General features: G+C 46.2%; 1 protein-coding gene across 1 annotated transcript; it reads right to left on the bottom strand.

The window, feature by feature from the left end:
* Positions 1-271: 271 nt before the first annotated feature.
* On the bottom strand, positions 272-21,834 carry LOC101738703 (putative inorganic phosphate cotransporter). The gene is made up of 8 exons (XM_004925842.5): positions 21,596-21,834; positions 20,782-21,002; positions 20,304-20,543; positions 9,986-10,195; positions 9,235-9,402; positions 8,433-8,649; positions 7,539-7,777; positions 272-530 (listed from the first exon to the last, which is right to left on the bottom strand). Exons 1-8 carry the CDS (start codon positions 21,630-21,632, stop codon positions 300-302), a joined length of 1,563 nt encoding a protein of 520 aa, XP_004925899.1. The 5' UTR covers positions 21,633-21,834; the 3' UTR covers positions 272-299.
* Positions 21,835-26,820: the final 4,986 nt, after the last annotated feature.

Raw genomic sequence — 26,820 nt, 5'->3', positions numbered from 1 at the left:
AAGTTTGACGGCCTTTGTATAATAGACATTTCAAATTTGTCCCGCTGTGATGTTTACAGGATACAGTATCAGTTTAGGAGCACCAAATGGACTAAATAATCTCCTCTGTCCGTCTTAAAAATTGACGTGAAACTGTTTCGATAGGTAAACAAACTTAGCGTTGCGACGATACGTTAATTTCAACCTTGGACTCGTGATCTATCCGTATAAACTTTGTAACCTTTAATCAGACAATACAAAACCAGAAATTTCTTAATAAAATACAAACATCTTTAGAATTAATTATTCTGTATTTCATTTCAATCCGTGGACAAAGGTGAATGGTCGTGTTTTGGATATACAATCTTTTTTTCTTTGTCGACTTGTCGTTTCTTGAGAGGTCCATGTTTCCAGCCCGGAGGGTAACCATGCTTGTCGACGTCATCCCACCACTGCTGCTCTCCAGAGCCCCATACGAGATACACAATGTTCGTTCCAACTAACACTGCAAATACGGTCCAAAATGCAACGCGCCATTGACCGATGGTTTGCTGTAAAATATTTATTAATAGTTACAAAGTATTTTAAATTTACTACTATAACTATTGACTTATAGAACACATTATTTTTTACAAAAAGAGTCGAGGCAGCATATGTCTAACTATTATAGTTATGCCGCAACAAGTGTTCTTTTATTTAAAAAAAAAAAAAACAACTTCAAATATCGTTGAAATTTTTGTTAAAGACCCGAGCGGGGCCGGTGCGGGCCGCTAGTAGAGAATATAGAGAAGAAGTGCAGAATGCTAATATTTTTTAAAATTATGCATTCAAATACATTAAATCAATAAAGAAAACATTACACACACTACCATGTATTTGACACACACACACACAGTCTTTGTTTATTGTCAAACTTTTGTTATTGCTTAAAGTCTGTAGTCAAATTGAGAATAAGTTAATATTGTTTAACTTTCTTGGCGAAATCTGTCACTATAGAAAAATAATAGTCTTTGACAATAGAACCATAATAATGTTCAAACTTATGATTTCAATTAATTATAGTCGAAGTTCGACAACTGCGGGACCACTAGTTATTGTAAATAGACAGACGATCTCTTTTGTTTGACTTCGTGAAGGTATAAGACCTACCTGATGGTTGGTGACCACTGTTACTCATGGACATCAGCGTATCAGACGCATAGCACACTTAACAACCCCTGAATACTCTTTACAAACGAAATGGAACATTTCATAGGAATTAAGAAATACCTTGGAGCAGATTGCTTAAAAATAGAACTTCCAATAAATACAAAGTTAAAGTCCAACCACAAATAATAAGTCGAAAAATCGGTAAATGGTATCTGTAAAAGTCGAATCGAGTCCAACCAAACAATTACGGTCGAAAATATTATACTTTATGAAATAGGTTAAAGCACATCGAGCAGAATAAATGTTTCGTAGACACACACACACACACACACACACACATGCACGCACGCACGCACGCACGCACGCACGCACGCACGCACGCACGCACGCACGCACGCACGCACACGCACACGCACACGCACACGCACACGCACACGCACACGCACACGCATACGCACAGATTCCAAGCTTTTCGTGAAATGACTGGCGATATGTGAGATGACTGACTGGTGTCTGCTGCATCATTATGAGTAAGAACTCGCAATTCCAGTGTCTGATTTTCCTCGTATCTCTAAATTAAAATTCATTCTGGTTTTGAAAATTGGTCGTTCCACCTCGAAAGACACAAAACATGATCTGATTATATCTACGATGCATGTTTTTTGGTTTGCTTAGCATCCTTGTTTACTTATATTTGTAATTTTGTACTTTGTTCAGTTAAAAAAACAACTCCTATTGCAATGCTGCGACTAAAATGAAATGCAAATCGCCAACAAACTTATATTGAATAGAGATGTATCCACGACGAGGTTACTATAATGCTAAATATGTGAAAAATAGTAACTGTTTTAAATTGATTATTTTCATAGTGAAGAAGTTTTTCGATCTCTATGCTTCGTTTCTTTTCTTTTTTTATTGCCCTTGTAGGCAGACGAGCATACGGCCCACCTGATGGTGAGTGGTTACCGTCGCCCATGGACTTCAGCAATGCCAGGGGCAGAGCCAAGCCGCTGCCTACCGCAAGCGTTCACCTCGTTTCACCTCGGGATACATACCATTCATTTTGCTAAGGAAGTAGCTACTTAATACGAATTCACTTACACAACTTAGACGATTTAGGAATAACTCTTCTTTTTCTCCACCTTACCCCACTAGATAGGGTCGGCTCAGCTAATTTTTCTCTTTCATTCTCTTCTATCAGCCATCATCTCAACACTTACTCCTCTCTCTCTCATATCGTCATTCACACACTCCAGCCATGTCTTCTTCGGTCGACCTCTTCCCCCTCTACCATGCATTACCATTTCCATACATCTCCTAGTCACATGCATCTTCTGTCTACGCATCACATGTCCATACCACGCTAACCGTCCACTCTTTAATTTGTTGTATGCTAACACCGTATAATAAAATCTTTTATCTCTACCGCAAATTATATTCGTCCTTTTCTATTTGTAGTGAGAAAATCGTAATTACAATATTATTGAAATTATAATTTCATACTCAAATTACGGTATTCACGGTATTCAGCGTCTAAGAACTCGTAATATTACTAACTTAACACCTTTATAAGTTACATGATCATGATTTATTTATTTATTTACTAGCTGACCCGGCAGACTTCGTAGTGCCTCAAACGATAAATAAAAGACCTAAACTTTTGTATAAAATAAACTTAAAACAAACAAAAGGAATCCGTCGAACGGGGGACACTACAAAGGAAAAACAAAATTGTTATTTTTATTTCATTCCGAGCATTTTCATATTTGTCTACCTTTCAAACCTTCTCTGGACTTCCACAAATAATTCCAGACCAAAATTAGCCAAATCGGTCCAGCCATTCTCGAGTTTTAGCGAGACTAACGAACAGCAATTCATTTTTATATATATAGATATAGATTAGACACACAATACACATTACAAGCGAAAAAGATACACAATAAGTAAAAACAAGTAAAAAAAAACTGACTTATAACATAAGTCATATGCGCATGACTAAGCAAGGCAAATTTTCTGAGTGTGTACACAAAGCTCCTTACCACTCCTGGACAAAACAACACTACAACGAGAACCAATCTAACTTATAATATAAGGTAATAATTTTACACACAATATAAATTAAGCAATTAGACTATTTAATTTACTATTAATATGTCCCTGTAACATACATAAAGTGCAACGGGTTCGGCGAGGACGGTGACCGGTGCTTGAGATACCCATAAGCACCGTTAATGGATCGGAAGGATCCATAATGACGTGACTACTTAGAACCACTGCGTTCATCCACAATGCATTTCTAGAGATCTATTTTGCCATGTATATCCAGCTTAGGAATAAACTCCATGATGTTTCTTGAGCACTACGACCTATCTCTCTTCAAACGTGCTTGGGGAGAGGATAGGCAGGGATTTATCTATGCCCCTCGTATAATAATACATGACATCCATGAGCGAAATTTACCTACTATTAAAAGGGACGTTTGGTTATTTGTCTACGAACTAAATAACAAAATAATAATAATCCAAAAGTGCATCTTAATTTAAGCATTATTTGCTAACTACCGTTATTATGAACGCTCACAATGACATTTACTTAAATCACGAAGCATCGATTGTCTTCCTTTAACAATAATTAGAAAATTTATGTCGAAATTCTATTGTTTCTAAATTATGCGGAATTGGTAAGGTTTCTCTGTCACAATGATCATTTGTTAGATACTGATAATTATAATTATAGCTATAAGGTCAACAACTTCTATTGCTTTTGTACAAATGCTGAATACTTTTTGAATGTTTTTTTTTTTGTATTATTTATGAAGACAGTAAAATGGTTTATTTTAAAGAATTATATGGTAAAATCGATCCTCCCTTAATTTTCAACTTGAAGAAATCGGGTATAGCAGGTATAATAAGTAATAGCAATAGGTAAATCAATTTTTGCTTGTCTTACGTAAGCAACCATATTATGCTGTACAGCCACAATGACATAATGTCTAATAATCACCTTAATACTCTTGGACAATAGAAATATAGAGGTCATAGCCAAATTGTAGCAGACTAATTTATAATCTAGTTTAAAAAGGGCCAGAAAATTCAGTTTAGAATTCACTACAAAAAAATCGTACTTTGCAAAAATTCTGTTTAAAAAAATCTCATTGTATAAAAAATTTGAAGCTCTCTATAGAAACTAAGACTTGACATGTAGTAAATGAAGATGACAAAATTATCGAAACAGCACAAAGCATAAAGAGAATCAGTCTTCATCTGGTGAGTATGTTGAAATTTAACTTCGGCTGTATTTTAACTTACAGAGCTGAAAATACCTGATCTGATAATACCAACAGCACCTACGTGAATACCTTCGTCTATTAAGACGCTTTCTAGAATTACCCGTTAGACTGTTTCCCGATTAGATTGTTTAGATTGTTTTGTTACCAGTTAACTAACTTGAGACCTTAGAACTTATATCTCAAGGTGGGTGGCGCATTTACGTTGTGGATGTCTATGGGCTCCAGTAACCACTTAACACCAGGTGGGCTGTGAGCTCGTCCACCCATGTAAGCAATAAAAAAAAAAGTTAGAATTACCCTATTACGAGTTACCTATTAAGTAGCTACCTATACCCTATTAAGAGTTGTTGATTGAGTACCGCACACACTGGTATAAGACTAACACATAAAACCCGTTTGTTATTGTTATAATTTTATAAACAAAACCTTAAAATAAACAAAACAAAATCTTAAATTTCATACACAATGTTAGAATTAGCATAATATTCAAAATGGTCTCAATGAATTAGTTTATTTGTGTTATGTCTCGGCTTGGTACGTTTTGTACCTTTTTAATAACCCTTTTGGTATAGGTAATTTTAAATACCAATCGAACAACTTGTTTAAGATATTAGTTCGACAGACAGGCCTTGTGTACATTAAATTTTGGCTAAAATAATAGCTGCTCTAAGATGTAATTGTATAATCACTACCTATCAAGTAAGAGTACCATTGGCTTCTAAAAAACAGCAAAACGGTCAGAAAAAGGGAAATAAACTAAAATGAGTTAACTTTAATAATACATTTATGTTTTACTATAATGGTATTGTCTTTTGTCATCAAATTAACTTCAATGGCTTCTCTTTTCAAATATTATCATCCGCACATATTATTATTATACTAGCCGTACTCGCCCGCTTCGCTGGGAATTTAAAATTAACTTTATTATTTATTGTCATTATTATTAGGGAGTCAAACACTCATATAAATATTAGCCTATCCATTAAGTACAGGTATTTTCTACATGGATACCAAGTTTCAAATCAATCGGATGCATGGTTCAGTAGTTATAACGGAACATCCGTAAAAACCACTGTAGATTTATATATTAGTATAGATTATATTACACATAGCACAGTGTACAGAGCATCAGTTGATCGCATAGATAAAAATAGTAGAGATTTTTTTTCAATTTATAATTACATAAATAATTTGAATTATTCCATTCAGTGCTCCTAAAAATTGTTAACTTCCTTATCAAAAAAAAACCTCATGGAATGCTAATCAAAAAAAAAAGTAATGTTTCGGTCGATTTAATCTATCTCTTGTACGTTATTCCGCATTAGTTCAGTCAGCCGTGCCAGTCAGTACTTCTTGACTTTATTCATTAACTCGTTACTTCACAGAACAACAAAAAATATATAGAATTTTCTACGTAAACAAGCATGATCATCGTTTCATATCGTGATATTCGTACTAATTTTGTAAATTACATTAATTAATTCCAAGGCATTTTTTTAACATACACTGTGGGCGTATTGTACACGTGAGCCCATTCAAAGCCTTTAAGCCGACATGAGGCCGATATCTCAATTATTTTATATCGACAGATGTATTAATGTCAGGCCTGGAAGCGCAGTGCCTGGAGGGCGGTCCTCGGGAGCATAGGCTACCTAACGGTTCCTTCTGCACATACAGCGTCAGCGCAAACACGGCCCCTGACGGGAGTGTTCGACTGAGAAGAAGATCAATGTGTTGCTCTTCAAATCAAAACACACGATCGTTTCTGTGCATCGGACAATGAGAATGATTAATGTGGCTCTTAAAATCAGCAAGTGGTTATTCGATAAACATGTCGCAAAACCGATAGAAAATGGAACAGAGGGGGGCCTCGCATAAAAACTACGGCTCATCAAGCCCAACCCAACCAACCAAGCTCATCAAGCCCAACCAAGCTCATCAAGTCCAACCTAGAACAGCCATCTTTGGGGCGTACTATAAAACTGGCGTACTTAATAATATGGTTCGAATTTAATTTAAATCAGAAATAAAAACCAATTCAATTAATTTATTGGCATAAAAATAAACCTAGAATAGCAAACTTAATATTTAGTTCGAAAGGTTTTAAATACGCAACATGAATTTCAATTCCGTTTAAGCATCGCTTCCATCAGTACCATTAAATGTAACGTGGCAACCAAAAAATAAATTGGCTATAAATTTTGAAGAAGCAGCCTGCTCCGAAAAATAACTACGGTGTTTTATTGCAACATTGCTCAAAAGTATTCGTACGATATATTTCCGACAGGCACTTGACTTCGCTCTGTGCAATTTATAATTCACAGAACATAGACATTTTAAGGCCATTTCGTATACACGTCAACGTCATAAACATAAAAGGGAAACGATTTGGTACCTACGAAAAAGGTAAAAGTCTCTGTCAAGTCAAGTCTCAAAGTCTCTGTAAAGTCTCTGTAAAAGGCTCTGTTCACGAGAATAGATATTTTTGTGAACTTTTGGTATTGGGTATCTGAATGTTCTTAGCCTGGATTCGTTCCTGATACCTATGTTATTAGAAAAAAGTACTATGACGGGTCAATTAAAAGTCGCCTTTCAAACAAAACACGATTGGACAGACACAAAATTATAAATCGTATTCAATCATCCAACGTATCGCCCACAAAAATTATCTAAAATGAATTAATTTAACATTTATTTGTTTTTTTTTCGTCAGCTTCAAACTGCCATTTGAACCGGCTTTAAACTTCGAAATGTTGGATTGGCTAGTTATACGGAAAAGTCCACCAAAAACATTGGGATAGTGTATAAAATTAGAAAAATATGTTAGTTTTCTCTATAAGCTAGTTCTATTTTAGTTACTATAAATATATTATATGTTTGCAAATTTTAAGATTTATGTAAAACAATCTCACGTTCTAGCTCTACTCATAAAACCGTATAACCGGGTTTCTATAACGGAACCTACATAATATGAATTCATACGACAAAAATATTAACCGTTAGTTCTTTAAAAATAAATATATAGCTAGCTGGTTGCCGCTTGTCGTATGCTTTAGTTCTTCTGTTAAATAAAATTAGTACTAACTTAACAAGAATATCTTAATAATGAACATCAACTTACATCAGGTGTTAAAAGTCCAACCAGATAAGGAGTTATTATTCCAGAAATGGCTGCGATACCATTAACGAAAGCAGAACATGTGCCCGCATAATTCGGTGCGATGTCCATGGCATTGATCTTCACGCTACTGTAGAAGCCGCCCATGAAAGCCATCGAGGCTATGAAAAGGCCGACGGCCGCCGCACGGTTGCAACCCGAATACGAGGCCAGAATAATAAAAACAGCCGGCACGGAAGACGCTACGGACAAAAAATATGTTAACCGTGACCGGGTCGTGATGGTATTGAATAATGAATCAATAATAGGATTATAGGAAACCATTCAATCGGATATAGATTAGAAACAATACAAAGGAAAATATTTGCGGAAGGAACGAATTTCGTTAGTGGTATTGAAACCTTGGCAAAACCAATACAAGTTGTTTGAAGATTTTTACGAAAGCTTTTTTGACTCTAAATTTACTAAAAAGCTCGTCCATAAGTTTGAGTCATGAAGTTCAAATCTTTTTTTTTTATTGCTTAGATGGGTGGACGAGCTCACAGCCCACCTGGTGTTAAGTGGTTACTGGAGCCCATAGACATGTACAAGGTAAATGCGCCACCCACCTTGAGATATAAGTTCTAAGGTCTCAAGTATAGTTGCAACGGCTACCCCACCCTTCAAACCGAAACGCATTACTGCTTCACGGCAGAAATAGGCAGGGTGGTGGTACCTACCCGCGCGGACTCTCAAGAGGTCCTACCACTAGTAATATAATATGTATATATGACACATCTCATATAGAAAAGACAACAAGACGTTAAATAACAAAAAGCATTTGATTCCTTTAAATCAGTTTCGTATTTTGTGAAAAAGCAAAAAGTAAAAGTGTTATTGAATGTTAATGTTACTCACAAACTGTTGTATAAATTTTACGGCCAGTGCCGATGCTATGCCATTTCTTTCGAACACATAAGTCGCATAAACCAGCAAAAATGAACGAACAAATGTACATGGCTATGTAAGGTAAAGCAGACATGAGTCCAGTTTCTTTAATATTAAATTTCAGTACATCCGAAAAGTATTTTGGAAGGTCAGTTATCATTGTAAAATAGCCCCAGTCGTGGCCAATCTGAAAGTTCAATATGTTAGTTTTTGCAACTTTTTTTATATGGTAAGAACTTAAAATTCATCTGTCAATCAATATCAATAATAATCGCTGACCCTATGAGCTCTTAAATCTTGAGGTTCAAGTTTGAATTTAATTGTATACTTGCTGTCGCACTTTTCAAATAGGAATGCATATCTGCCTCGCGGCAGAAATAAGCAGGATAGTGATCTACCTGTGAGGCCTTACATTATTAGCCTTATCAACAAAAAATATAAATTTTGAATTTTTTTACTTATTTTAAAAACTATGTTATTCTTTCAACTTAGAAATCACTCGTGGACAAATATTACGTACGTACATATTTCTTTTTAGAAAAATTGGTAACTGCATATCTATTTTGAACACCTGCATAGTCACATCACTTGATACCAGTACACTGGGCTTATTATTCATGACGGTCAGAAGGCCACGACTACTTCAACTCCATATATCTATTTCAATATAATTAACGATTGGAAATTAACCTACATAATACATATAGTTGCAATCAATATTTTAAACAATGTAATTGATAAATATGCTAATGAAATTGAGAAAGTAACTTACAGCAGCCATAACTAGCACCCACAATGGCGCCGATCGCAATATAGCCTTAAATGGTACTGGGTCCAATTTTTTGTGAAGTCCAGAAGCCGCTACATTCTTATTCAAATATTCTTTTTCCTCATCAGAAATGAACGGATGAGAATTAGGAGTGCTGTAACACAGTAAAACCTGTAATAAAAATGGAAACAGTTCGATATTTTTGTTTTTGTTCAATTGTGAATGTACTATCCATATTTGGAATATTTTCGTACCAAAGTATATTTGTCTGTCTGTTCGGTTTTCAAGGACAAACCATTACACTGGTTTTGAAGGAATTTGGTATGAGGTAAATTTTTAACGTCCCAAAATCAACAAACACTTTTATTAGATCCGGAGCTGAATCTCAACTCGAGATCCCCGCGCCGAGGGGACGTGGGGGCATGTAAGTGTGCAGCAGCCATCCTTTAAAGGGCTACCCTGTGATTTCACTGGAACGTCTAATCACCGTCCGAGACAAGAATGAGTTACCGCGGTTAAGCTTAAAACCAAAGGCGCGGCTCACCCCACGGATGGCTGGCCACTGGAGTCGTCGAAGCGACTTTCAATTTCGAGCTGTCATAGTACTTTTTTCTTATAACATAGGTATCACGAACGAATCCAGGATAAGAACATTCAGATGACGTATTTATTCAAGTCACTGGTTAAACCAGTTTACCAACACAGCGATCAAAACAATAAAAAACTGAAACATTCAGTCATTGCAGTAACTCACCCAAAACAGAAACCATATAATTCCGAGACCGCCAAAAACATAAAATACATTCGCCCAATCCCCTCCGTCACTTAAGAGTAAGCCGGAAACATACGGCCCAAATATATTTCCAATTTGTGCGCCACCGAATATCATAGCTCCGAACCGTGATCTCTCCGATGGAGGAACCCATCTTGCCATTAGTAATACGAACGCTGGTGTCACTGGTCCCTAAAAGCATTAAAAGCGATTTCTGAAACTGGTACCATTTGGAGTTAATTCTACGAGAGCTAACCAAAATTACTAATTAAACAATTACTAATTAAAGAAATTTTCAGTGTTCGATTATTTTTTAAAAAAAATTTAGTGGTTTTTACTAGATCCAGAAAATTTTACCAGAAAAATAATCATCCTAACACTGATATTATTATGTTCTTCTTCTTACTACGAGGGTGGGATGATAAGTAACTAGCCTCTGCTATTTAAAAAGTTAAAATTCAAAAAATATATATGTCATTTGTAAATTCGTCTCTCTGGCCACCTGTGTTCTAAATTTCAATTTGGTGGCGTGAAAATTTTATTGATTTTTTGTCATTTGAAAATATATTTCGTCAAGTGTTTTCAAAATGGATAAATTTGAACAAAGATCGGTGATAAAGTTTTTTCATTTGTAGGGCATGAAGGGGAAAGATATCTATGACGAGTTAAAGAATATTTTGGGTGAATGTGCTCCTTCTTATGCCACAGTAAAAAACTGGGTGGATTAGTTTAAGCGCGGTCGTACATGTGTCCAAGATGAAGCCCACCCCGGACGTCCAAAAAGCGTCACGACACCGGAAATGGTCGTGAAAGTACATGATATGATTTTAACAGATCGACGATTGAAGTTATCTGAAATAGCTGACACTACAGGTATCTCAAAAGAACGGGTACATCATATCCTAAGTGAAGAATTAAATATGAAAAAGTTATCGGCCCGTTGGGTGCCGCGATTGCTTACGCACGATCAAAAAATGATTGAGGTGCAAAACTCAAAAGAATGTTTGGACCATTTCAGAGTAATAAAACCGATTTTTTACGTCAATTTGTAATAACAGATGAAACATGGGTTCATTATTACACGTCAGAATCAACAATTCAATCAAAACAGTGGATGCAATCGGGATGGTCGGCTCCAACAAAGGTCATGGCTGTAAAGTCGGCTGGATAAGTCATGGCTTCCGTCTTTTGGGATGTAGATGGGATCTTGATGATAGATTACCTTCCTAAAGGTCAAACAATTACGCTAATCTTCTAGATAATCTTCATCAATGTATTCAGTAAAAACGACCAGGCTTGGCGAAAAAAAAAACATCTTCCACCCTAGGGTCACACATGTGTTCCCGAGGGACCTGGGCGGGCCCCCCGGCGCGCACTCTGCGTGGCCGGGGGCTCCGTCTGTGGGGGAGTTTTGCTGGACTTCCACCGGGCGCGTCCGTAGGTGGCGGATAACGGGATCCTCTGGGAACAGTCCCACTCCCAGGGGTATCGTCCGGTCTTTTTCGTTGCAAGGATTTCTAGGTGTTAGGTAGGTAGGCTAGGTGTAGGAGTAGGGTAGCCTAGTTAGGCTTTGCAACGAAAGAGATCGGATGACGCGGACCAAAACCAGCAGGGGGAGTTGCGGGCTCTCCACGCCCTTCACTCGCTGAAGGGTGTTCCTCCTGGAGACGCTCGGGCTCCCTCTCTTTTCCCCTTTCTTCCCCCTTTTTTGTTTTCTTCGGGTCACGTCCGACCCGTTTCGGATGTAACCCATGGGAGATGGTGGGTCACTTTTGGCCTGCCTTTTGATGGAGAAGTGAGCCGGCGTTGCTTACGCATCTTCCGGCCGCTGGTCGCCATGTCCCCGGCTTCGGCTACAGGGGCACGCCCTCCAGAGGGGGGTACCGGTATACCGGCGTGGCTTCGTCGTTGTTGCTCTTTTGAGCGTCGGGCGGTGGTGTGCCGTGCTGCTCGTTGCACTCGGCGGGCCGCCGGCCAACCCGTAATCCTCACTGCGTGGGGGACGGGGGCCGCTGCCGCGAGGCACGGGGCCGCGAGGACGTAAACCTCTTTAAAAAATGCCCCAATCCTAAGCTCTGGTGCCCGGCGATGGGATGAATGGCTGGAGGGAGTCCAGTCCCGAGGGTACCAACCAGACCCCAGGGGACCGACCCCTGGTTAATAAAAAAGGAACTAATGGAAATTATGGCACATGTAAAAAGTTCATTACCCCAGGAGGGTACCTCCCGCTCCGCGGGGGGAGAATCCCTCCGTGCGGTCGAGCAATCGGCCGCACGCTGCCCCACCGTTTCTGGGGGGGGCAAACATTGCCACGACGAAGGGGGCGACAGCACGGGTCGCGTAAGGGACAGAGTCCCCACCGTGCGCCTCGAACGCTGCGAGAGCCTGATCTCGCTCTACTCGGCGCGGAGCTCCGCAAGGGGCGACGCGTCCAGTGGGCGGGAGACGCCAGCGCTGTTCGTGGACAGTGCTCGACAGCGCACTAGACGGAAGAGGAAGTCGGCTCGTCAGCCGGCATCTGTCCCTCCGTCCGACTCCTCGGAAGGAGAGCCTGCTAGCGCCAAGTACATGGCGTTGGCGGAAGGGCCGGCGGCTGCTGCGGCGCCGCCCGTCACTGATTTTGAGAAACCATCGTCTTGCGGACTGGACGCTGCCTCCTCGGCGCAGTTCAGGGCCGCCTGCCGTGAGGCGAAAAATAAAAATAAAAATAGGAAACAAGAAGAGGTCGAGCGCTTACAGCGATCCCTGACGGAGGTGGGTCCCTCTGACCCCCTCCGAGCTTGTAAAATAGTCGGGAAGATAGTCGCGACCATTGCGGCTAAATCCAATGGAGGCCTCAAGGGCTCAGAAGTGTCGGCCATGAAATCGGCGGCCGCCACACTCGAGGAAAGGCTGCAGGACGTTGTGGACCGCACCACAACCGCGGAGACGGCGGGCTTGCGGCAAGAAGTGGCCCTGCAGCACGTCCGCCTTGAACAACTGGCGGAAGAGAATGGGCAACTTCGGGCGGAGAACGGACAGCTCCGCGTCGACATGGCCGAGCTACGAACAATGGTTGCCGATCTCATCGAGCGGCAACGCAGCTCAGCCCCTGTCCCTCCTTCGCCCGAAGCAGAAGGCCTCAATGAAGTCGAGGAGCTGAGGCGGCAGCTCCTTATACAGGAGGCAAGGAGCTCGACCGTTGAGCGCGCAAGACCGCCCCTCGCTCATGAGGTTAAAAACGGAGCTCCTACACCGGCACCCCGCAGGACTGTGGCCGCTAGAACGTATAGCGGCCCTAAAAAGGGCGCGACACCCGCGGCACGTCCGGCCGCTTCGGGGACCCAAAAAGATACGGGGGCACCAAAACCCGCCCCCGCAGGAGCACAAGTCACCGGCCAGCGTGAGACGCAGAAGACTGCTCCTGCGCCGTCCCAGCCTCCGAAGGCGGGGCCCGGCAGGAGCCGGACCAAGAAGAAGGGGCGGACCAATGCAGCCAAACCGGCACCGACCCCCCAGCCCCGCCCACTGCCCCCGGCCCCGGTAAACATGAACGAGGCCTGGACGACAGTGGTGCGGCGAGGGCCCAAAAAGGTGGCGGCGCCTCCTGCGCCGCGCCCCAAGCCCGCCCCTGCGGCCGCCGCTCCCCGCCAAGAGGGTCGAGCGGAGCCGAGGGGCCGAACTGGAAGAAGGAGGCCGCGCGCCCCGCGGTCGGCTGCAGTGGTAGTGGAGCTGCTGCCGGCCGGCAAAGAAAAGGGCATCACCTACCACGAGGTGATGACCCAGGCGCGCGGCGGCGTGAATGTGGACGCCCTCGGCGTGGAGGGGGGCATCAAGGTCCGGCAGACGGCCAACGGGGCTCGTCTTATAGAGTGCCCCGGCCCCAACACAAACGCCGCGGCCGAAAAATTGGCGGCCCGGCTGAGGGAGATCCTGCCGGACCCCGAGGTGGTGCGCATCGCGCGGCCCGTGAAGATGGGAGAAGTAAAAATCACGGGCCTCGACGAGTGCGCCACGAAAGAGGAGGTCGCCGCGGCCATCGCGTCGCAGGGCAACTGCGCCCTCGCCGACGTCAAAGTCGGAGAGCTCCGGGTGACATATTCCGGAACCCGGACGGCGTGGGCGCGTTGCCCGATTGCAACGGCGACCCTCCTGGCCACCCCTCCACAGGGGCGGCCTTCCGACAGCCCAGGAAGGCTGCGCGTGGGCTGGGTAGTGGCCCACGTGCAACTGCAGGAGAGCAGGCCGTGGCGTTGTCTTCGGTGCTTCGGCACCGGCCACGGCCTCGCCAAGTGCCCCTCGACCGTGGACCGCAGCGACCTGTGTTTCCGCTGCGGCCAACCGGGACACAAGGCAGCCTCCTGCACCACAGCCGCGCCGCACTGCGTCTTGTGCGACGCGGCTAAAAGGAAGGCCGACCACCGGGCCGGGGGCCCGGCGTGTAAATCCGCCCCCTCCTCTACCAAAACGAGGAGGGGCGGAAAGAAAAATAAAAAGAATAAGGAGAGGCCGGCTGCAACAAGGGCAGCCGGCGAGTCAGTTCCCGTCGCGGCTATTGTCGAGCCGCAGGGCGGGACAGACGAGGGAGCGATGGACGTAGCCCCGTAATGGGTTGCGTCCACCGCTTCCTCCAGTGCAATTTGAACCACTCCGCCAGGGCACAGGATCTCCTCGTCCACACCATGGCGGAGTGGTCAATCGACGTCGCTGTCGCCGCGGAGCCGTACTTCGTCCCCACCGACCAGGACTGCTGGATGGGGGACGTCGACGGCTCCGTGGCCATCGTACTAAGACAGTCCGCGGCGTTACCCCCCTTGGAAATGGTGGCCAGGGGACCCGGGTACGTCGCGGCTAGGATCGACGGGACCGTCGTAATCGGGGCGTACTTTTCTCCGAACAGGAGCCTCGCTGAATTCGAACGGTTTCTGGGCGGGCTTGAGGCGCTTTTACACCGCCTCGGGTCCCGCCCAGTCATCGTCGCGGGGGACCTCAATGCCAAGTGTACGGCTTGGGGCTCCCCCCGCACGGATTCGCGAGGCGAGGCCCTTTCGGAGTGGGCGATCGCGACCGGCCTCTGTCTCCTAAACAGAGGCACGGTCGCGACTTGCGTGCGGTGGAACGGGCAATCTCACGTGGACGTGACGTTCGCGTCCCCGTCCACCGTGCGCCGCACCCGCGGCTGGCGCGTACTCGAGGGGGCGGAGACGCTCTCGGACCACAGATATGTCCGATTTGAGCTCTCCGCCTCCTCTGCGTCGTCAACGTCGTCGACATTGTCTTCGGCGTCAGCCGCGGGCGCCCGCGGCGAGGAGGAGCTCCCGCAAGGTGCGCCCCGTTCGTTCCCCAGGTGGGCCTTGAAACGAATGAACAAGGAGTTGCTGATGGAGGCGGCCGCTGTTGCTGCGTGGGCGCCAAAACCCGCGCGGCTCGCGGACGTGGATGCGGAGGTCGACTGGTTCCGGGGCACCATGGCAAACATTTGTGATGCCGCCATGCCCCGGGTCGGCCCCCGAGCACCACGTGGGGGTGCGTTCTGGTGGTCGCCCGAGATCGCAAGACTCCGCGAGGAGTGCGTGAGGGCGCGCCGCCGGAGCGCACGTCACCGCCGCCGCCGTCGTCGCGACGCTACGTTCGCGGAGACGGCGGCCCGGCTGCACGCTGACTGTCGTCAAAAGCAGACGGCGCTGCAGCTGGCCATCGGCGAGGCCAAGAAGCAGAGCATGAAGACTCTCCTGGAGTCGCTCGACGAAGATCCCTGGGGGCGCCCATACAAGATGGTTCGCAGGAAACTGCAGCCGTGGGCGCTCCCGGTGACCGAGCGGCTCCAGCCTCGGCAGCTGCGGGAAATAGTTTCTGCGCTTTTCCCGCCGGCAGCGGGGGGGGACTTTGAGCCCCCCCAGATGGACGCCACGTGGGGCACGCCTCCGCGTCGCCCCAGCGTTCCCGCTGCTGAGGAGCCCCCTCCCCCTATCACGGGGGCGGAGATCCATGCGGCCGTGTCCAAAATGAGAGCGAAGGACACGGCCCCCGGCCCTGACGGCGTTCACGGCCGGGTCTGGAGCTTGGCCTTCGAGGCCCTAGGGGACCGGCTCGGGGGGCTTTTCGAAGCGTGCCTCGAGTCGGGACGGTTCCCGTCGAAATGGAAGACGGGCAGACTGGTCCTTCTGCGGAAGGACGGGCGCCCCGCGGACTCACCCGCGGGCTATCGCCCCATCGTGTTGCTGGACGAAGCGGGCAAGATGCTCGAGAGGATCGTCGCGGCCCGCATCGTCCGGCACCTGACCGAGACGGGTCCCGATCTTTCGGCGGAGCAATACGGCTTCAGAGAGGGCCGCTCGACTATCGACGCAATTCTGCGCGTGCGGGCCCTCTCCGATGAAGCCGTATCCCGGGGCGGGGTGGCGATGGCGTTATCCTTAGATGTAAGGAACGCCTTCAACACCCTGCCCTGGTCGGTGATCGCGGGGGCGCTGGAGTATCACGGCGTCCCCGCATACCTCCGCCGACTGATCGGCTCCTATCTCGAGGGCAGGTCGATCCAGTGCATCGGACACGGTGGGGCGATGTACCGCTTCCCCGTCGAGCGCGGTGTTCCGCAGGGGTCCGTCCTGGAACCCCTGCTGTGGAACATCGGCTACGACTGGGTCCTGCGGGGCGTCATTCGGGGACCCCTCCCCGGGCTGAGCGTAATCTGTTACGCCGACGACACGTTGGTCGTGGCTCCGGGGAGGGACTACCGGGAGTCTGCCCGTCTGGCGTGCGCAGGCGTGGCACACGTCGTCACTAGAATCCGACGGTTGGGGCTCGAGGTGGCGCTCGACAAAACCCAGGCCCTGATGTTTCACGGGCCGGGACGAGCGCCGCCTGTGGGTGCCCACCTCGTGATCGGAGGCGTCCGCGTCGGGGTCGGGGTGACCGGTCTTCGGTATCTCGGCCTCGAACTGGACGGTCGGTGGAACTTCCGCGCTCACTTTGAGAAGTTGGGCCCTCGGCTGATGGCAACGGCCGGCTCTTTGAGCCGGCTCCTTCCAAACGTCGGGGGTCCCGATCAGGTGGCGCGCCGCCTCTACATGGGGGTGGTGCGGTCGATGGCACTATACGGCGCGCCCGTATGGTGCCACGCCCTGACCCGCCAGAACGTCGCCGCGCTGCGACGTCCGCAGCGCGCGATCGCGGTCAGGGCGATCCGAGGATACCGCACCGTCTCCTTCGAGGCGGCGTGCTTGCTCGCCGGGGCGCCACCCTGGGACCTGGAGGCGGAGGCGCTCGCTGCCGATTACCGGTGGCGTAGCGACCTCCGCTCTAGGGGGGAAGGGCGCCCCGGCGAAGGAGTAGTTCGAGCGCGGAGGCTCCAATCTCGGCGGTCCGTGCTGGAGGCGTGGTCTCGCCGCTTGGCGGACCCGTCGGCCGGCCTCCGAACCGTCGAGGCGGTCCGCCCGGTTCTCGCGGACTGGGTGGGCCGCGACCGCGGATGCCTCACCTTCCGGCTAACGCAGATGCTTACCGGCCATGGTTGTTTCGGCCGGTACTTGCACAAGATAGCCGGAAGGGAACCGACGGCGCAGTGCCACCACTGCGCAGACCGCGACGAGGATGACACAGCGGAACACACGCTGGCGCGTTGCTCTGGATTTGACGAGCAGCGCGCCGCCCTCGTCGCGGTCATTGGAGAGGACCTCTCGCTGCCGCGCGTCGTGGCTACGATGCTCGGCAGCGACGCGTCCTGGAAGGCGATGCTCGACTTCTGCGAGTCCACCATATCGCAGAAGGAGGCGGCGGAGCGAGAGAGGGAGAGCTCTTCCCTTTCCGCACCGATCCGTCGCCGTCGAGCCGGGGGCCGGAGGCGGGAATACGCCCGTACGTCCCGGCCCCTGTAGGTGGCGGCCTCCCCCCGGTGAAGGTCAAGGGGCGACCTGAGGGGGTGAGGCCGCGCGGCGCGCTACCAGCACTCTAGCGCGCTGCCGTGGAGTGAATAGAGCGACCGGTCGACGGTGTATCGCGTCCCGACCCGGCAGGCTGGTTCTGGTCCAGCGGGGTATTCCGGGACACCAGCGGCACCGTCTGGGCGGCCCGACGGGCTGCCGTACCGAGACGGCCGACGTTTCAGAGCCTTCGATTCGCCTCGAAGGCTCCGTCGGCTGGGCGTCCTTGGGGTGAGCCGCGCCGTCTGGTTGTAGTGTTGACCGCGGTAGCCCCCCTACCTCATCCGGGTTCTGACCTCGGAGGGGATCGGACGTCGGGTGTAAGAGTGCAGGGGAGTCGTTTAGTGGGTGGGCTCTAAAATCCTTGGGCCCGCGGTCTGCTCACAACACCATGCAGATCGTTGAGTCTCACATACCCCGCGCGCCCCATTTGCGCGGGGACCTCGTAGGAGGTTCGGCCCTCTACCCGAAAAAAAAAAAAAAAAAAAAGGGTCACACATGTGTTGCCGGGGCGCCACCCTGGGACCTGGAGGCGGAGGCGCTCGCTGCCGATTACCGGTGGCGTAGCGACCTCCGCTCTAGGGGGGAAGGGCGCCCCAGCGAAGGAGTAGTTCGAGCGCGGAGGCTCCAATCTCGGCGGTCCGTGCTGGAGGCGTGGTCTCGCCGCTTGGCGGACCCGTCGGCCGGCCTCCGTACCGTCGAGGCGGTCCGTCCGGTCCTCGCGGACTGGGTGGGCCGCGACCGCGGAGGCCTCAGCTTCCGGCTGACGCAGATGTTGACCGGCCATGGGTGTTTTGGCCGGTACCTCTTTAAGATAGCCGGAAGGGAACCGACGGCGCAGTGCCACCACTGCGCGGACCGCGACGAGGAAGACACAGCGGAACACACGCTGGCGCGTTGCTCTGGATTCGACGAGCAACGCGCCGCCCTCGTCGCGGTCATTGGAGAGGACCTCTCGCTGCCGCGCGTCGTGGCTACGATGCTCGGCAGCGACGCGTCCTGGAAGGCGATGCTCGACTTCTGCGAGTCCACCATCTCGCAGAAGGAGGCGGCGGAGCGAGAGAGGGAGAGCTCTTCCCTTTCTGCACCGATCCGTCGCCGTCGAGCCGGGGGCCGGAGGCGGGAATACGCCCGTACGTCCCGGCCCCTGTAGGTGGCGGCCTCCCCCCGGTGAAGGTCAAGGGGCGACCTGAGGGGGTGAGGCCGCGCGGCGCGCTACCAGCACTCTAGCACGCTGCCGTGGAGTGAATAGAGCGACCGGTCGACGGTGTATCGCGTCCCGACCCGGCAGGCTGGTTCTGGTCCAGCGGGGTATTCCGGGACACCAGCGGCACCGTCTGGGCGGCCCGACGGGCTGCCGTACCGAGACGGCCGACGTTTTAGAGCCTTCGATTCGCCTCGAAGGCTCCGTCGGCTGGGCGTCCTTGGGGTGAGCCGGCCGTCTGGTTGTAGTGTTGACCGCGGTAGCCCCCCTACCTCATCCGGGTTCTGACCTCGGAGGGGATCGGACGTCGGGTGTAAGAGTGCAGAGGAGTCGTTTAATGGGTGGGCTCTAAAATCCTTGGGCCCGCGGTCTGCTCACAACACCATGCAGATCGTTGAGTCTCACATACCCCGCGCGCCCCTTTTGCGCGGGGACCTCGTAGGAGGTTCGGCCCTCTACCCGAAAAAAAAAAAAAAAAAAAAAAAAAGGGTCACACATGTGTTAAAGCTATGGCAAAAATCAACGAATTGAATTAAGATTTGCTGCCCCACCTACCTTATTCGCCTGATCTAGCGCCATCAGACTTCCACTTATTCCCTAAGCTCAAAACTTTTTTGGGCGGACAGAAATTTGCCACAAATGATGAAGTCATAGCCGCTGTAGAGGAGTATTTTACAGGCCTCGAAAGAAATTATTTTATGGAAGGCATTACTGCTTTAGAACGAAGATGGAATAAGTGCGTAGAGGTTCACGGAGACTAGGTCGAAAAATAAAATTAATATTATCACCGAAAGTTAAGTGTTTTATTATTAGGCTAGTTACTTATCATCCCGCCCTTGTATGTTTTAAAGGGCACTAGAAGCCTGGGTATGTCCGTCGCGCTGATGATATAATGATTTTTAAAGCAAGAAGAAATTTAAGCAATCTCCTAGTGACGTAGGATTTTTTTTTACAAAAAATAATTAATATAGATTAAATGTGTAGTAAATCGTAGCTATTATTATCATGGTTTTTAATTATTATTGATAGCCAACTAGCTCATTAACCAATTGATACTTTGTTACTAGATACCAGTAATGCAGGATGAATACTAAAAGCAAATAACATCTTAATATTTGAGATTTAAGTTTTTTTTTGAAATGAAATATCCTAGTGATAAAACTGTAATATTAATAATAATAATTGCTTATTGTACCTCGCCAAAACCTTCAATGACTCGTATTATAAATAGCCCAGTGGCACCTCCATAATCAACCGCTAACGGAGTCAAAGCGGTCGCCACTGAAGTTAGCAATAGTCCCAAACCGAGCGTCCATTTTCCTCCAAACTTTTCAGCTAAAAGACCTCCAGGCAAATGAGTTAGTACGTATCCGTAGTAGAAAGCACTAAGTAGGAAGCCTTGTGTTGCTTCATCCCAGTCGTATCGATCTCGCCCCTATTTATAAAAACAAAATGATAAAAAACGCTTAAACATTATATAGACAAGCAAAGTTTAAAATTTCAGTACTACTCGTAAATCTTACCATACAGTTAGTTGGCCGTAAGCTTTGCTTACTATATACTTTTGCCCATACAAAACTTACAAAACTTCGTGGAAGTTGGAATTTTCTACTGTAGTCAATAGAATACATTTAAATACCTTATAGATTGATTATTTTAAAAACTATACTTACTCGGTGAATAATCATTGTTTCATTACTGATACTTTCTGCGACTTCTGTAGTAGAATTGAGAGAGGGGTCAGGGCATGTTTCTCCAATAATGTGTTCTGATGATTGACTTTGGACGACCATCTGAGTTATGGTCATGCTCAAACATACTCGCATCGTGAAGGAATTCGCTAAAGCGAATAAACCCAGCACACCCAACACATACCTTTGCGGTATGTAGATAACTGGGAAAACCAAAATGATATTATTATTATAAAATTCATTAATTTTAATGAATAATTAAAACAAAGAACACCGTCCTAGCTTTTCAATAATTGTAAAAAGTTACGTTTAAATAATACACTGAGATACCTTATTATTTATATTATTAGAAACTAAAAAAACAAAACAACACAGTTTGATGTAACCTTGAGAATTTAAACTGTATAAAAAACCTTACCTAAGTAATCTCAATGTGTATTGGGGTAAGTTTAGATTATTACTGATTGCACCAATCTAAGCCCTTGTACCATTATGGATAGATTCTAAACGGCCTAGTAGCATCAAACACGAAAGGACTGAACTTAGAGACCGGGCTAACAAACAATAAATATGTTTTCACAAACTGAAAGTGTTAATCTAACGTAATAATTGAAATAATGAAAATGATAGCAATATACTGACATCTTGCAATCGTTACTGAGCGCAAGCTGCATGCTGCAATGGTAGTTCAAATTGAGAAAATGAAGTTTGCTAGAACTTGAACTTGTTGCAATATCCATATATATTTAAGGCTTTTTTAATTTTCGGTCCAGGATGTAAAACACTTAACGCTTACCTCTGTTTAATATTCGACGCCATCCCGTTAAAGTCATCTTAAATGAATTCCAATATTGCACAATTAAAAATCAATAACATCAGTACTGAAGACAGTTCACAACTTTATGGATATATGTTATAGATAAACATTACATACGTCATACATTCTGAGAACGAAAAAAAAATACTACATTGAGCTGACAAAACATGACTTCAAATATAATAGATATGGTATCTTCGTTAGGAGATCAGATAAAACTCTCTCAAGCTGTCATCAGATATAATATAAAGTTAAGAAGGTTGATATCAAATGATAAGTTTGAACAAGCTCAAAAGATTAAAAGAAAAATCATTGTGTTTTATTGTTTGAAAACTGTACGCTTATAAAAATCTCAAGATTAAGATGCCTTGTGGTTAACGGTCGGATAATTTCGATAAAATTAAATTTAAAACACTGTACTTTTCCTTGTCTGATTTTTTTTGATTAGTTGATGTTGGCAAACTATTAGGATCCATAAGCACTATCAACGCATTTCACTTTCAGCCAAACCCAAAACACAGTAGAACATACCCAAGCCCATCGGTCCGGTTTTAAAAATGCTCTCAAAGCACGGTTTTCTGCAAAGCTGGTACCACAGCAGGTAGCGATGATATTGTTCCCCTAGCACTGCTGATATCTAATGTGTGGTAAGGGTTTTAATTCAAATATGAAAAACCCAAAGATATGCGTTCAGATTCTCAAAATCTCAACCTTAATGTGTCACAGCGGTCTCATCCTTCAAACCCAAAGGAATGACAGCTTTGCTGCAGAAATAAGTACAATAGTGATATTTACTTGCACGAGTATATCATTTTTAGTAAATATATTTCTTAAAACCCAAATATTATATATCTAAGCTAGATTAATAAAAGGTTTACCACCATTACTGGTGGTAGGACCTCTTGAGAATCGGCAAGAGTAGGTACCACCACCCTGCTTATTTCTGCCGTGAAACAGTAATGCGTTTCGGCTTTAAGGTTGGGCAGTCATTGTAACTATACCTGAGACCTTAGAACTTATGTGTCAAGATGGGTGGCGCATTTACGTTGTAGATGTCTATGGGCTTCAGTAACCTCTTAAGACCGGATGGACTGTGAGCTCGTCCACCCATCTAAGCGATCAAAAAAAAACGTAATTTTGATCAAATACTTCATATGTAAAAATGCCTAATACATCTCTTAGTGTATGGCGAAAAAATCCTTGAAAATTTAATCAAATATTCGAATCTATATATTGGCCGTTTTTGTGTACAGAATCTGCCAAGTGTGGAGCATTAAGTTACATTCAACAACAGGGTTTGTGATGACATTCTTACAATAGAAATGCGAATACAATAATTACATATATTTATACGCGACATATGCAGTGTATAAAAACCATTCAGTATATACCTTGAATTTGAAAATGATACTCGAGATTTAAACCAACTTTTGGGTCAAACATAAACCCGTTCAAAAGTATCATCTCAATAATCATTTCACAAAATGTCACATTTTTTTCTCCATTATATTACAAATACTTTTAGTTTTTGTATCATCCTCCAATTAAGTGAAACAAATGAACAAAAGATAATGTTAATGACAGTTCCATAAATTTACTTTTGTGTGCACCACGATACTTGGCAGTATCTTAATGCCTTGATGCTTTAAAACTTGAAATAGAGATCAACATCTTTTGTTATTCATTCAATGCAATCACCTTCATGGAGAAACATCAACATGGGTTTTAATTATTATAGTTTTGCTGTACATTTTGTAACTTGTTTTTTTTGCACAAAGTTGACAATCTCTAGAATTAATTCTGAACTAGGCTATCAATTATTATAAAATTGTTCCTCTAATAGAAAGCTAAATGTCGTTGTAAAATATAAACTTTTATTTACTTAAATAGCGCATCATTTGTAAAAGAAATAAACAGTGCTTCACGATTTGAAGCAGTAAAATCATTACCAATGGAATGTGTAGTGCCGCAGTTACTTTGTAATGGAAAAACGTCAGTCTCTGAAACGCCTTCAAAAATTCTTACCTCTTCGCACTAAAATTTATCTTGCCCAAACGCTTTTGATTCCTCTTCTCGATTATGCTGATATCTGTTTTCTAGATGCTTCTGAATTGCTTTTAGATAAACTCGAACGTCTGCAGAATTTGTGCATCCGCTTCATTTTTGGTCTCCGGAAGTATGACCATGTCTCTGATTTCCGGGCTGAGCTGGGGTGGCTGCCGATTAGGCGACGTCGAGATTGCCACATTCTCTCTTTTCTCTATTCTATTCTTCGCAATCCTGATGCCCCTATCTATCTCCGTGAACGCTTTGAATATCTGATTCCTGACGGCAAAGTTAGTCGACAAGCTACTTCTCTTCTTTTAAAAACTCCCATACACAGCTCTAGTCGCTATAGTGGCTCTTTCACAATACAAGCAGTGCGATTATGGAATTCTCTCCCTCAACCTATTCGTGCTAGTTCCTCTCTAGAAGTTTTTAAGAGTCAAATGAAGAAACATTTCCTGTCACTTTAATCGTATTTAAGTTATTGTTTTATGTATTTTTATTTATATGTATTTTTCATTTAATGGTAGTTTTTTTTTTTTTTAATGCTTAGTTTATAAATCATGCTTTAATAGCTCTTATATTGTACACTATTCCCCTCTTATACATCGTATTTCTCTCTGATAATGGTTTGCTGGAAGAAAACTCATGAATGAGTTAAGCTCGCCTTTGTACATAGTATTTAGACATTCTTTAAATCTGTTTTTATTGTATTTTCTTTTTGTGTACAATAAGTATAAAAATAAAAAAAATACAGTTACCTACCTACCTATTAAATTTTACGAATAACCTAAGAAAACTTAAAAAACAAATTAACTAACTTATAAATTTATTAAAAACAACATAATCGATTAGTTGCATAACACTTAACAGACGTTAATGTCAATTGGAGCTACGAATTTTTATTCTTTTTTTTTATTTTATTTTTATTGCCTTTGTAGGCAGACGGGCATACGGCCCACCTGATGGTGAGTGGTTACCGTCGCCCATGGACTTCAGCAATGCCAGGGGCAGAGCCAAGCCGCTGCCTACCGCTTAATACTCTCCACAAGCCTCGTTTGAAGAAGGACATGTCATAGCGCTCGGGAAACACCGTGGAGGGGAGCTCATTCCATAGCCGGATGGTACGTGGCAAAAAAGATCTCTGGAAACGCACTGTGGATGACCGCAGTGGCTCCAGGTAGTATGGATGAACTCTACTCCGGTGGCGGGCGGTGCGATGGTAAAAACGAGATGCTGGTATCATCTCGAACAATTCCTCAGAGCATTCCCCATGGAACATACGGTATAAAATACAGAGGGAACCGAAGTCCCTCCGCAAACCCAGAGGCTCCAAACGATCCGAGAGAATGGGATTATCGACAATCCGAACGGCCCTCCTCTGTATGGAGTCAAATGGAAGAAGCTGGTATTTGGGAGCCCCGGCCCAGAGATGGGAGCAGTACTCCATGCGAGGCCGGACTTGTGCTTTATAAAGCAAAAGTCTTTGTCCAGGCGTGAAGTACCGCTTCGCTCTGTTGAGGACTCCCAGCATTTTGGACGCCAACTTGGCTTTGCCTTCCAAATGACTCCGAAACTGGACATCGCTCGAAATGTCGACCCCAAGTATCCCGATACTCTCGGAAGGTTGCAGGGATACTCCTTGGAATTGCGGCGCCATGACAAAGGGGTCCTTCTTCGCAGTGAACGCGCAAACCTGTGTCTTCAACGGGTTGAATTGAACCAAATTCAATTCACCCCACTCGGAGGTTCGCCCCAGAGAGTTCTCCACTTCAGACACAAGTTTTGATCGTCTCTCTTGCACCACGCTCCGAGAGAGACTCTGATGGCCGATATATCGCGCATCCCCTGTGCTATCATCTGCATAGCAATGCATGCCATCAATAGACAGCATGTCATTGATATACAGGATGAAAAGCGTGGGGGAGAGCACCGAACCTTGTGGAACGCCAGCGTTAATGGTCATGGTATCAGAACAATCACCGTCCACAACGACCGTGATGTTCCGCCCATCCAAAAAGCTAGCGATCCACTTGCAGAGACCCTCGGGGATTCCGTAAGATGGTAACTTCGACAGAAGTGCCCTATGCCAGACCCTGTCGAAGGCCTTCGCGATATCAAGGCTCACAGCAAGAGCCTCGCCCTTGCTCTCCAAGGCTTCAGCCCACCTGTGAGTAAGGTATACAAGAAGATCGCCAGCTGAGCGACCGTGACGGAAACCGTACTGTCGGTCACTGATCAGCTGGCGATCTTCAAGATACTTCAGGAGTTGTGTATTTATAATTCGCTCCATCACCTTGGAAAGCAAGGAAGTTATCGCGATAGGCCTGTAGCTCGATGGGTCCGACCGGTCACCCTTCTTGGGGATAGGGTGGACGTGGGCGGTCTTCCACGAAGACGGAACCCTGTTAGTGCAATAAGAGAGGCGATACAAACGCGTTAGCGCAGGTGTCAGCTCAGGGGCGCACGTTTTCAAAACCACTGCGGGGATGCCGTCTGGCCCACTCGACTTATGGACGTCCAGGAGTCGGAGCTCCCGCCTGACTACACACTGTGTGAAGCAGATATCCGGCAGGGAGCTATCACACCGGGGGATGTTCGGTGGTGTGGCACCCCCATCGTCCACAGTCGAGTTCGAGGCGAAGAGTTTGACCAGAAGGTCAGCCTTCTCTTTCGCGCTGTGGGCCAGACTGTCATCGGACTTGCGCAGTGGTGGGAGACTAGACCTGCAAAAGTTTCCTTCTGCAGCTTTGGTGAGCGACCAAAAAGCACGGCTCCCGGAGGGATAGCTCTTCAATCGCTCGCCAACTCTAGCAACGTGCTCCGACTTCGCCTTGGCAATTATCTTCTTGTAGGACCTGGAAGCGGCGTTATATTTCCGCCTTTCCCCTGAGATGTTAGGATCCCGTCGTCTCCTGGCATTATCCCATGCCACGTATGCGGACCGCTTGAGGTGTGCAGCATCCCTGCTGGCATTGTTATACCAGGGTCTGCTGCGACCCCCAACGGGCACTTCAGAGGAGGGAATAAACAATTCCATCCCCTGGAGCACCACGTCTTTAAGACGGTCCGCACAGAGGTCAGGATCAGCAGAGGAAAAGCAGAACCGCCCCCATGGGTAGGATGCGTAAAATTCACGCAATCCATCCCAATCTGCT

The sequence above is a fragment of the Bombyx mori genome, chromosome 17, assembly GCF_030269925.1.
Source record: "Bombyx mori chromosome 17, ASM3026992v2".
Classification (NCBI taxonomy): Eukaryota; Metazoa; Arthropoda; class Insecta; order Lepidoptera; family Bombycidae; genus Bombyx; species Bombyx mori.
Note: the sequence above shows the minus strand (reverse complement) of the source record. Positions and strands in the feature narration are given on the sequence as shown.